Source organism: Carcharodon carcharias, chromosome 21 (assembly GCF_017639515.1).
Source record: "Carcharodon carcharias isolate sCarCar2 chromosome 21, sCarCar2.pri, whole genome shotgun sequence".
Lineage (NCBI taxonomy): Eukaryota > Metazoa > Chordata > Chondrichthyes > Lamniformes > Lamnidae > Carcharodon > Carcharodon carcharias.
Genome location: NC_054487.1, coordinates 49,775,462 through 49,788,747, shown reverse-complemented (window position 1 = coordinate 49,788,747; position 13,286 = coordinate 49,775,462). Strand labels below are relative to the sequence as shown.

General features: G+C 39.4%; 1 protein-coding gene across 4 annotated transcripts in view; it reads right to left on the bottom strand.

Moving 5' to 3' along the window:
- Positions 1-13,286, bottom strand: part of LOC121293377 (coiled-coil domain-containing protein 91-like) — a 188,739-nt gene that overhangs the window by 168,313 nt on the left and 7,140 nt on the right. For all 4 annotated transcript variants that reach the window (XM_041216403.1, XM_041216401.1, XM_041216405.1 and 1 more), the window contains exons 2-3: positions 12,059-12,102; positions 9,618-9,696 (exon numbers count right to left, since the gene is read on the bottom strand). In XM_041216403.1, the coding sequence (XP_041072337.1) occupies positions 9,618-9,696; positions 12,059-12,088 (109 nt within the window). In that variant the 5' untranslated portion in view covers positions 12,089-12,102. The remainder of the gene's footprint in view (positions 1-9,617; positions 9,697-12,058; positions 12,103-13,286) is intronic.

Sequence of the window (13,286 nt, the reverse complement as noted above, 5' to 3'; positions counted from 1 at the left end):
TGTCCATAACAAACTTAAACTGTACCATGTTGTGGTCGCTATCACTAAAATGCTCGCCCACCACCACCTCAGCCACATGTCTGGCTTCATTCCCCAGAATTAGGTCCAGCAATGCACTGTCCCTTGTTGGGCCCTCTACATATTGACCTAAAAAGTTCTCCTGTACACATTTCAAGAAATCCACTCTATCCAATCTCTTAACACTATGTGTATCCCAATTAATGTTGGGAAAGTTGAAATCACCTAATATAATTACTCTATTGTTATTGTTTTTACACACCTCCACAAATTGTACACATATTTGCACCTCAATTTCCCGTTGACTATCTGGGGGTCTACAATAAACATCTAATAATGTGGCTGCTTCTTTTTTATTCCTAAGCTCTACCCACAAAGCTTCATTCGATGCCCCCTCCAAGATATCATCTCTCCTTACAGCAGAAGTGACTCCTTAACTAATAATGCAACACCTACTCCTCTTTTACCCCCTCCTCTGTCTCACCTGAAGATTCTATATCCCGGAATGTTGAGCTGCCAATCCTGCCCTTCCTTCAACCACGTCTCAGTGATGGCTACTATATCACAATTCCAAATGTCAATCCTCACCCTTAACTCATCCGTTTTACCTATAACCTGCAGTAACCTTTAATGTGACATCTTATCAAATGCCTTTTGGAAATACAAAGGCATGATATCTACTGATACTACTTTACGTCCCTGCTTGATATATCCTTAAAGAACTCCAATAAATTGTCAAACATGATTTCCCTTTCACAAAACCATGTTCACTCTGCCTGACTGTATTCTGATGATCTAAATGCCCTGCTTCTTAGTAATGGATTCTAGCATTTTCCCAATGATAGATGTTAAAATAACTGGCCTTTAATTTCTGCTTTCTGGCTCCTTCCTTTCTTGAATAACGGTGTTAAGACTTATGGTTTCCCAATCCGCTGGGACCCTTCCAGAACCAGAGAATTTTGGAAGATTACAACCAATGCATACACTATCTCTGCAGCCACTTCCTTTAAGACCCTAGGATGCAGGCCATCAGGTCTAGGGCACTTGTTAATCATTAGTCTCATTAGCTTTCCTAGGACTTTTTCTCTGGTGATTGTGATTGTTTTAAGCTCATCTCTCCTTTTTGCCACTTGATCCTCTACAATTCATGGAATGCTTTCTGTGTCTTCTACTGTAAAGACAGATATAAAATATTTGGTCAGTCTCTGCCATTTCTCATTATTAATTCCCCAGTCTCACCCTCTAAGGGATCAATGCTTACATTAGCTACTCTCTTCCTTTTTATGTACTTGTAGAAACTTTTGCTGTCTGTTTTTATATTTCTTGTTAGTTTTTCTCATATTCCAGTTTCTCCTAATTTTTTTCAGTCATCCTTTGCTGGTTTCTAAAATTTTCCCAATCTTCTAGCCTACCACTATTTGCAAAATTGTAAATATTTTCTTTCAATTTTATACCATCCATACCTTCCCTACTTAACCATCAATTTTCTAGTGGCATCCTTCTTTCTCAAGAGAATGCATCTTTGTTGAGAGTTATGAAATATCTTAAATATCTGCCACTGCTTCTCTACCATCTTACCTTTCAATCTATTTTCCCACTTCAATTTAGCCAACTGTGATCATGACCTTGTAATTGCCTTTATTTAACTTTAAAACACTAGTTTCAGACCCAAATTTCTCACCCACAAACTGAATTCTATCATGTTAAGATTACTCTTACCAAGAGGATCCTTTACTATGAGGTCATTAATTCATCCTGTCTCATTATCAGGTCTAAAATAGCCCATTCCCTTGTTGGTTCCAGAATGTATTGTTTGAAGAAACGGCCCCAAATACACTCTAAGAACTCAACTCCTAGCAATTTTTGCTAATTTGGTTCATCCAATTTATAAGAAGGTTAGAAGTTGGGACAAATAGTCTGTTTTTGCACTGTATATATCATGTAATTCTACATATTCTCAGAATCATCTAGTGTCCTAGCTCCCCTAGCTTTGGGGAGATGACATTTGTAAGGGTAAAGTAATTAAAATGCTGGGCTTTAACAATTGCCAGGTTACCTCGAGTATACCTCGAGTAATAACAGTTCAAAGTGTGAGCTGTGCATGTTTAACAAGGTCAGAATAGAAGAGACAGTGCTATAAAATGGCAGATGGACTGACTTGGACGTACTGTCTCCAATTTTCCAGCTAAAGGGAATCACTCTGACTTCATTAGAGATGTAAACTATCCATGTGGGTCCCAGAATCAAAGAGGTTACTTAGAAGATAAAACATAGTTAACTGACATTTCTGTCTGGAACATCCCATGTATGCCACCTTGTTATGAGGATCGGCTGCGGGGTTTAGGGAGGTTCCTTTTTTAAATTTATATGTATGTGTATTTGCTGACAGAAGGAAGCAGCCAGCAGTTCAATTTAGGAAAGAGAGATAATTGTAGCTCACTGGCTTGAAGCAGTAAGAGATAAATGTTAGCAAGGCCTGCACCTTTAGCAGAGAAAATACTATCTTTATCACTCATCATGCAACATGGTCAAGTTCAGTTTGGGAGGCAGAGTTCAAGATTGAAAAGGAACTGGAAGATTTGTCTAGCTTGGAACTAGAGGAAGAAATCTACAGTAATCTTCAAAGTCAAAAACAAATAGCTAGCTTTGGAGAATGCAGTGAAGCTTAAGCATGAGCTGGGAAGTCAACAGTCTTTTTGGTGAAAAGTTGAAAGATCGATTGGCCATACGCTAACAAAAGCATCCCCATGAAATTTCATGCCTCCGAGAATAGCTGGAACACCGAGGACAAATTAAAGTGAATTCCAGAGAATTGTGGCATACTTGGTGAATTCCAGAGAGAGAAGTGAACATATTCTAAGTCTTAACAAACTATAGTGTTAAGTTACTGGTGCTTGATTTGGTATTTTTTTTTATATATAGTAAAGTTTGTTTTTGTTTAGAAACACAAAATCTTGTGCCATAATTTCTGTTCACATTTCTCTTTAAACGTTAATGGGCTCTATGGAAATCTTAACAATATCTGATCTCCTTGCTTTTCTTTGAATAGTGCCACAATGTATTTTTTGACATTCACCTGAGCAAGGAGGCAGGTTCAACATTTCAGTAACTTGTATTTATAAAGCACCTTTAACATAATTCCCAATTAACAAAAAGAAATAACTATTGAACCAGGAAGCAAGAAATTATAAGGGGTGACAAATAGCTTTTCTAAAGAGATCGACTTTGAGGATATTTCTATAAGGCATGGAGAGAGGTAGTAAGTTTTAGGATGGCAGTTCTAAAGTATAGTCATAACTGAAGTATCTGCCACCAGTGGTTGGGTGAAGGGAGGGAAATTGCACAGAAACCAGAGTCAAGGAATCGAAGCATTCAGAAAGGGACATAGGATGGGAGAAAATTGCATAGGCAAGGTGCATAAGCAATGAAGCCACTTTTTTTTTTTTGGAGTGCACAGGCAATTTAAGTACATGGCCCCATTAAATTTTTGTGCACAATGAAGAGTGCAGGAGGGCATGCCAAGAGCAGCATAAGGCATACCCAAAAATGAGGTGCCAACCTGGTGAAGCTATAACACAGGACTACTTGTGTGCCAAATAGCATAAGCTGCAAGTGAGAGACAGAGCTAAGCAATTCCACAACCAGTGGATTATATCTAAGCTCTGCAATCTTGCCACATCCAGTCGTGAATGGCAGTGCACAATTAAGCAACTCACTGGGGGAGGAGGCTGTACAAATATCCCAATTCTCAATGATGGGGGAGCCCAGCAAATCAGTGCAAAAGATAAGGCTGAAGCATTTGCAATAATCTTCAGCCAGAAGTGCCGAGTGCATGATCCAACCATTTTCAGCTCCTTCATCAATGTCCTTCCTTCCATCATAAGGTCAGAAGTGGGGATGTTCACTGATGATTGCACAATGTTCAGCCCCGTTCACAACTCCTCAGATCTGAAGCAGTCCATGGCCAAATGCAGCAAGACCTGGACAATAGTCAGGCTTGGGCTAACAAGTGGAAAGTAACATTTGCGCCACTCAAGTGCCAGGCAATGGCCATCTCCAGCAAGAGAGAATCTAACCATCACCCTTGGCATTCAAAAGCATTACCATCATTGAATTGCCCACTATCAACATCCTGGGGATTACCATTCCCAGAAACTGAACTGCACAAGCCTCATAATTACTGTGGCTACAAGAGCAAGTCAGAGACTAGGAATCCCGCGGCAAGTAACTCACCTGCTGATTCCCCAAAGCCTGTCCGATGGATTACACTCCACTTGCCTGGATGAGTGCAGCTCCAACAACACTCAAAATTCAACACCATCCAGGACAAAGCAGTCCACTTGATTGGCACCCCATCCACAAACATTCACTACTTCTCCCAGTGATCCTGCATCCAACAGATCAAATCTAAGCTCTGCAGTCCTGCCACATCCAGTCATGAATGGTGGTGGACAATTAAACAGCTCATTGGAGGGGGTGGCTCCACAAATATCCCCATCCTCAATGATGGAGGAGCTCAGCACAGCAGTGCAAAAGATAAGGCTGAAGCATTTGCAACAATCTTCAGCCAGAAATGCACAGTGGATGATCCATCTTGGCCTCCTCCAGAGGTCCCCAGCATCACAGATGCCAGTCTTCAGCCAATTCGATTCATTCCACATGGTATCAAGAAAGGGCTGAAGGCACTAGATGCTGCAAAATCTATGGGCCCTGACAACATCCAGACAATAGTGCTTAAGACTTGAGCTCCAGAACTTGCTGTGCCCCTAGCCAAGCTGTTCCAGTACAGCTACAACACTGGCATCTACACAGGTGTGTCCTGCACACAAAAAGCAGGACAGGTCCAACCTGGCCAATTACCGCCTCATCAGGCTACTCTCAATCATCAGTAAAGTAACGGAAGGGGTCATCAACAGTGCTATCAAGTGGCACTTGCTTAGCAATAACCTGTTCACTGATGCCCAGTTTGTGTTCCGCCAGGACCATTCAGCTCCTGACCTGTTTATAGCCTTGGTTCAAACATGGACAAAATAGCTGAACTCCCGAGGTGAAGTGAGAGTGACTGTCCTTGACATCAAAGTAACATTTGACCGAGTGTGGCATCAAGGAACCCTAGCAAAACTGGAGTCAATGGGAATCGGGGAAAAAATGGTTGGAGTCATACCTAGCACAAAGGAAGATGGTTGTGGTTGTTGGAGGTCAGTCATCTCAGCTCCAGGACATCACTGCAGGAGTTCCTCAGGGTAGTGTCCTTAGCCAAGCCACCTTCAGCTGCTTCATCAATGACCTTCCTTCCATCATAAGTCAGGAGTGGAGATGTTCACTGATGATTGTGCACTGTTCAGCGCCATTCATGACTCCTCAGGTAGTAAAATAATCCATGTCCAAATGCAACAAGACTTGGACAACATCCAGGTTTGGGCTGACAAGTGGCAAGTAACATTCACACCACACAAGTATCAGGCAATGACCATCTCCAACAAGAGAGAATCGAACCATCGCCCCTTGATGTTCAATGGCAATGAATCCCTCACTATCAACATCCTGGGGGTTACCATTGACCAGAAACTAAACTGGACTAGCCATATAAATACTTCGGGTACAACAGCAGGTCAGAGGCTAGGAATCTTGTGTAACTCACCTCCTAACTCTCCAAAGCCTGTTCACCATCTGTAAGGCACAAGTCAGGAATATGATGGAATACTCCCCACTTGCCTGGATGAGTGCAACTCCTACAACACTGAAGAAGCTGGATGCCATCCAGGACAAAGCAGTCCATTTGATTGGCAACACATCCACAAACAAACATTCACTCCCTCCACCACCGACGCTCAGTAGCAACAGTGTGTACCATCTACAAAATGTACTGCAGGAACTCACAAAGGCTCCTTAGACGGCAGCTTCCAAACCCACGTCCACTATCACCTAGAAGGACGATGGCAGCAGATAGATGGGAACACCAGCACCTGGGAGTTCCCCTTCAAGTCACTCACTATCCTGACTAGGAAATATATTGCCATTCCTTCACTGTCGCTGGGTCAAAATCCTGGAATTCCCTTCCTAACAGCACTGTGGGTGTACCTACACCACATGGACTGCAGTGGTTCAAGAAGGCAGCTCACCACCACCTTCTCGAGAGCAATTAGGGATGGGCAATAAATCCTGGCCTACCTAGCAGTGCCCACATCTCATGAAGAAATTATAAAACTTAAGATTTGTGTGTACATAAGGCATGGTGGAATTTACAGATGAGTAGAAGGATTATGAATTTAACGTGGTGTAGGACAGGGAGATCAGTATAGGTCAGCAAAGACTCGACAATGGGAAGCAAAATTTAATGTGAGGCAAGGATAGGTGCAGCAGTAGTTTTATCCAAGCTAGAGCTTATGAAGGGTGGAGGATCGGAAGCCAAGAAAGAGCATGTTATAGTCATCAAATCTGAAGGTGATCCATCACACATAGGATTTTCAGAAGCCGAAGTGCAAAGGTAGAGGAGGATTTGCACAACACTGCCAAGTGATTGATAAGACGTAGAGTTCAGAGCTCAGAATAGAATTGAATTGGAAGCCAAAATTGTGAATAGCATGGTTCATCCTGAAGCAATATAGCCAGAAAGGGGAATGAAGTCACCAGCAAGGCAGTGAATTTGATAGTACAAGCTCAAGACAATAGCTTCTGTCTTTTCGATGTTAAGCTGGAGGGAGTTGTGACTCACCAAAGACTGGATGTTGGATAAGCAGGCTGACAGTACAGAGACAGTAAAGGGGTTAAAGGGAGCAGAGGAGAGACAGGACTGGGTTTCAAAAGAAATCACATGACAGCTGGCCTCATGTCCGTAGATGCTCTGGGGAGGGAAAAAAAACACTGCTGGAGAGGCACTCAACTGATAAAAGGCAACCTAAACAATACAAATATCAATCTAGGTTAGACGTTTAAGTTCTGAAGTGCAGTTTGAACCCACAATCTGCTAATTCAGGGGCAAGGGGAGCTGAGCCATGCTACCAGTCAAAATGAAAGGAAGAAGGATAAGATTAATCACCCTATGGGGTGTTAACATATACAACAGTGGCCAATCATACAGTGAAACTTGAACAGATTTGCTGCTTGGCCACTTAGTGCAATGGAACATAGCACAAGATTATAGTTTAGAAAAAGGTGGAGAAGAAAAAAATATAGAAAAAAGAATTTTGGTTGTTAACATGTGGATGCGAAATGGAACCAAATGTTGAAGTAGCAGTGAACAGCAACATAGAGCAAGGGAAGGCAGGTCCCATGCCCCAATCCTGGATCTCTATGTGCAGCATATAAAGATCAGAACTGAGTAGACAACTTGCTTCCCTTTGCTCCCTGCTACAGTTCATTGATATTCCAAAATACAGCTCGGCACACCTTGATGTGTTCAAGACCAGGATTCCCAGTCTCCCACTCTCAACAAGCACAGCATAGGCAGGCAATAGCCTCCTCTGAATAAACATGCAGGTGTTATTGTATATAAAAGCACAGAACATCACTTATTAGCAGGTCTGGAATCTATTTAAAATCTGGATAAGGGTTTAGTACAGAATTCAGAATAGATCAGAAACAGTTATGTTATTGCAGGGTTACGACTGAGCCCCTTTCCATTCTGGCCTGCCCAAAATGTAACTGAAGTTCCTTTTATCTTTAAATAGCATACATGTTACTTAAAATTCCAGAATTTTTGAAAACCTCTAAACCAAAATTATAGGAATACATATTTAATTATGCTTCCCTACAGGACATCTCAAACCCCAGCCTAGCCACTCACCTACACAGGTGTTAACTCCAGGAATCATGCCTTGAATACCTCCTTTCAATATTCATACTCACTTTCCCCATGAGTGATTCAAATCAACTGCCAAAGATCTGCATGTTCTATAAATCTGAAAAGACCACATGCAACCCTGGGGCATTTTTCACTTGAATTCAATATTGCTGATACTTGATCAAAATATCCTGTTCAGTGTTTGTACAAGGTTTACTCTTGGCATATATCATTACTTAAAAGGAAATCTAATGCCAAGATTGCATGATACCTGTACTTTTAAATGATACAAAGTCAGCAGAAAAATACTTGCATTGAAAATAAGCATTCCCTCAGTAATATCTGAAATTATTCCAATACCAACTCTTTCAATCCACAGTATCAACATCACTCATTGCAATATTCTTTATTAGTTTCATTCTGAACTATCATATAGCCATACAATAGTCCTGCAGCAGAGATGAACAGGTTTTTCTTTCATGTGAAACATCAATGTAATGCCAACATTTACTAAGAATTAAGTATATCCAAATTGTAACTAACTCCTACTACAAGTTAGACAATTGAAAACTTTGTCGAAGCATTTTTAGTGAACTTTTGCAAGGCTCATCTAAGTTGCCATTTCCAACCAGTAAATGGACCAAAAAAAAAAACCACTTGTACATTTATGAATTTAATGACTTACCTCAGTGAAGGTAGGCATATCTATATTAGTATAATTGATTTTTGCAATTTCCAGTCTTTTCTAACTCTTCTAAGTAAAAGGTTTTTTTAATCTAGGGTAATTCAGACTGCTTACAGCAACAGTGGCCAGATTAATATATACATATTTGCAGTTCATGACCCCAGTGAGCAAAACAGATTGCAGGCATCTGGACAGTGGCGAAGGAATGTGAGCAAAGGTACATAAAAGAACTAAGAGAAACTTTCAGTGCAGTGCAGTTAACTACAGAGACTGGAACTAATGGAAGACATGACCCACTTATTAAGACATATACAGTGATATACATTTGCTCCACAAATTTCCAAATTTTGAGAAGAATGGAAAATAAATGAATGCCACAAACATAAAAAAACCACAAAATGCTGCAAATATCACCATCATTTAAATCAGACCCAATTAAAGATTATGTCTAAAATTAGTATTGATGTCCCCCAAATTCAGCTAATGGGTTTTCAGCTAATGAGATTACTACTTTCTGAAGAGAATTTATGAAGATTATATGTAAAAAATAAAATCACTGAATGGCAATTGTTGGATTGCAGTCCAAATATGCTGACGCATAGGCAATACTAGACATTGGTGTGTACATGATGCACAATAGTTTTTTTGGGGTGGAGAGGGAAGCAGGGAAATTGGTGGCAGGAAGAAATTTTATCAGTCTATAGTAATTGAACATGGTTAAGATCTAGTTTAAACATCAGTATGCTGAACCGTCAGTATAAAAGATCATGAGACCTACCCCTAAGAGTTTACAGCAGCAATATTAATTATTATAACACATTTACAAAACAAACATGAGCTCTCCAGACACAATGCAATAAAGGAAGGACAAGCACCAAGTTATGAAATATAAACCATTTATGGCACCACATGACAGTTACCTGCTAAATTCAAGTGATGAGATACCATGTGACAGGTTACATTTTCTAAATATAAGCTCTTCTTTTCATAAAATGTATGTACAACAAAGCTACTAGTTCTCTATTTTCAAAATTAAGGCTTAGTGCAAAATATATCCAAACCAAAATGTACTATTTAAAATAGGTCTAAAGCAACCAGAGCAGAGCCAATAGATCAATAAGATTCACTTACCAGCGGAAAATGCTGCCCAGGGAATGGCTGGTGAGACTGACTGTGTTCCCATTTCACCATCTTCAAAGCTCTCTGCTGCCTAAGCATTTTTTTTTTAAAAAAATCACAGTTCAATTTGGCAGTACTAACTTATTTCCTAAATATATTTAACAAAAGAATGAAGAGTCATCAAAATTTATTCAGAATAGAAAGGCAAATCCAAATGAAAGATGAGAAAGTGTTTGGTTGAAGTTAGCTTGGAGCTGACTTGGAACCCAGTTTATAAAACGTCCAGCTGAATACAGTTAGGCATGTTAAATGTTCTGAAGTCAATCTTGATGTGATATTTCTGAACACAGTTGCTCATTATGGACTGAATCCTCTGTCCTCAGTGCAAAACTAGCTTCCAAACTGCACTCCAAATAGCTGTCAAAGAAATATCTTATTCTCCCATGTGAGTAAACACCAAATAAAACAAGAGCACCAAGAGTAATCTAAATTTCATACATTTACAATAATGTTTTTGTGCCTCACTGTCTTCAAGGCACATATTCAAAGCCATGAAAACAATCTGTGCTGTGCTGAATAAAAATAATGCCTCCCCTGATGGTTCAGTGGGTAAATTCACTGTTTAGTGTTGCAGAGCCATACAAACCAGCAAGATCACAGAGACAACATGCGGTCTGTGCTGTGTTAGTGGATCTGAGCGGGGTTGGCTACTACAATTGTCTCTCAAAGCTTGGGAAGGGGCAGAAAGAAGAAAACTGTGAAGATCCCCAATCAAAGGAGCTCTGTCGAGTTGCCAATTATTTACTTCTATTGAAAAAAAACTTTTATTCCGAGGCATTGATGGATTTTCCTTTTCAAAACTGATATGAACACTTGCAATGTGAACAATTTTCTCAATAAATTTCAGTTTCATTCAAGTGGGAGGAGAGAATCTATTCCAAGATTAACATGAGTCAATTTACATACACTCAAGGAAGCGGTTAGTCTTGTAAATGCATTGGAAACAGTTCAAAGAAGGTTTACTAGACCTGGAATGGGGGGGTTGTCATGAAAGGTTGGACAAGCTAGGCTTGTATCCATTGGAGTTTAGAAGGGTAAAAAGCAACTTAATTGAAACATAGCTCTTGACAGGGCTGATGTGGAAACCACGTTTCTTCTTGTGGGAAAATCTAGAACTAAGGGTCACTGTTTAAAAATAAGGGGTCACCCATTTACGACAGAGATGAGGAGAACTTTTTTCTCCCAGAGGATTGAGTGTCTGTGGAACTCTCTTCCTCAAAAGGTGGTGGAAGAAGAGTCTTTCAATATCTTTAAGGTAGAAGTATATAGATTCTTGATATGCAAGAGGGTGAAAGCTTACCCAGGGTAGGCGGAAATGCGCAGCTGAGGTTAAAGTCAGATCAGCCATGATCTTATTGAATGGCAGAGCAGACTCGAGGGGCCAGATGGCCTACTCCTGCTCTTAATTCACATGTTCATACATTTTGGGCCCTTTCTATAAAGCACAATCTTCAGTGCAATGCTTCAAGTCCCTCGCATTTCAATATGGCACCCCACAGTAAATAGAGGGGATGCTGAAAAAGATGTATTTTTTTTATATACTGGATGATACAGTAAGTTTTGGCACATTGTTTCCAAAGAGGAAAGGCCAGAGTGTAAATCCAGGCCAGAGTGATGGAATGAAGCATTCTTCTCTCTGCTGGCTGCAAGAATTTCACTTGAAATTAACTGGGCAATCAACTCATTTGCCACACTTGAAAATTGTTTACAAGCTAACGATTTCACACATTGGCTAATGTGCACAAAGAAAAGGAATCCCGCTGGTGTACTAAAGGATGGGATACAACCACATCTTTGCGGCAATGGAAAAAGGGATTTCCATGCATATTGTTTATGAGCTGGAGTCTGCTAATGACAAGAGCGTGTATAAAAAAAAAACAGAAATGGGTTCCATTCCCTAGCAATAATTTTTATTTGATAAGCATAAAAATATAATTCAGGTCAAGATCAATTAAAAGCATTTTTCATTAAAAAAAATAGCATCCAGAGTCCCTTCTTAAATATAAGGGCAGCCTATAAGGAGATGCAAGAAAAGTATTTGGTTTCCCCCCCGCAAGCAGCTCCAGAAGAAATTAACATTCACCTTGTCTTGGTAATTAGCCAGAATGAGGTCCTTTATAGCAAATGTGAAAGCAATTCTGTGTACCAGTTTCTTCTGGGAACTGCAGTAAGACTGCCAAAATCCAATTCAAACCTTCATTGCCTTAAGCTAGCTGAGATTTTTATTCCCATATGTCTGGGCTGAATTCAAAACATGATTCCAAAAACAAACCACACGATTCCACCACACTGTACCACCCATCACTTGTATGGTACATGTCCAATATTTAACCTAGCAAAAAGGCAGAGTCTAAAGCTACACATGAACTTATTCTGCACACTTTAATACATACTTCAAATCCTCCAAATTCATCATCATCCATCCTTCACTGTGCACCTACAAAGATCAAATAACAATATTACTTTACATACTTTTGCAATTTCAATATATCATAATATTCATTCAATAAAAATACAAATGTTCGTAAATATTTTCATAGCAGTTTTAAAGAATTATATGCATTTTCATTGGCATATCCAAAAATTTATCAGCCTTATCTCACATAAAATAATGTTTTATGATAGTCTAGACCTCAGTAATTTAAAAATAAAACCATAAGAACTCCCCATACATCTCAATAGGTGACAAGTTAAAAAATCTAAAATAGTAATTTTGAATCTGTAATTTCAGTTTCATTGTCAAAATGCACAATTTCCCTTCTCTTTGAAATCACTGTTGCACTGTTGAATGTTTTAAATTGAACAAGCATTCCAAAGACATTGCTCGAGATTATATTATGTGCACCCACTAAGAGTACACAGAATTGGTAAAGGCCTTTAAAAATGAAAAAGGTTCTTAAATCATGTAGCATATCACGTTTCCTTTTGTTTTCAGAAACTTTTCACTTTAGTATTTTGGCTGTACAATTTATTTTTAAACATACTATTCCAAACATTAGGCCAGCAGACTAAAGCATTTCTATCAAGCTGAAAAGTAAAGGTTACAATGCTATGCATGGCAAAGGGAGAGAAACATCATAATCAAGCCCAATCCTGTTGTCACATCTATGTTTTCCACAAGTATCTGGAATGGGAACTCTATCTGATTTGCCTCTATTAATCCAGAGATGGAAAAGACGAAAAACATTTTCTTTGCCATTCTAACCAGATAGAATTTGAATGAGACTTGATGTATGAACAGGACAGCAAAGGTTTTTATTGCTCCTTTTGCTAGCTACAATTACCCAGAAATTTCCCACTTCAGTGAGCTTTCTTAAATTAAGCTGTGTTTCAATTAGAAGCTGAAATAAATATGTCACAGGCAATTGTCTTGCAGAAAAGTCGCAAATATCTAACATTAACCTGGTGTCAATTTTTGTCTGATTGCACTCCTGTGAAGCACTTTGGGACATTTTACTACATTAAAGACACTGTATAAATGCAGGTTGTTGTTATTGCCAGCTAAGTCCAAACTTTCAGAGAAGAATCGCCAGTACTTGATATTCTGCAATGTAGTTGTCACCAATTTTTAAATAAAAGTGAAAGATAAATTTTCAATGGCTTTAGCTCTTCAGCCATTTC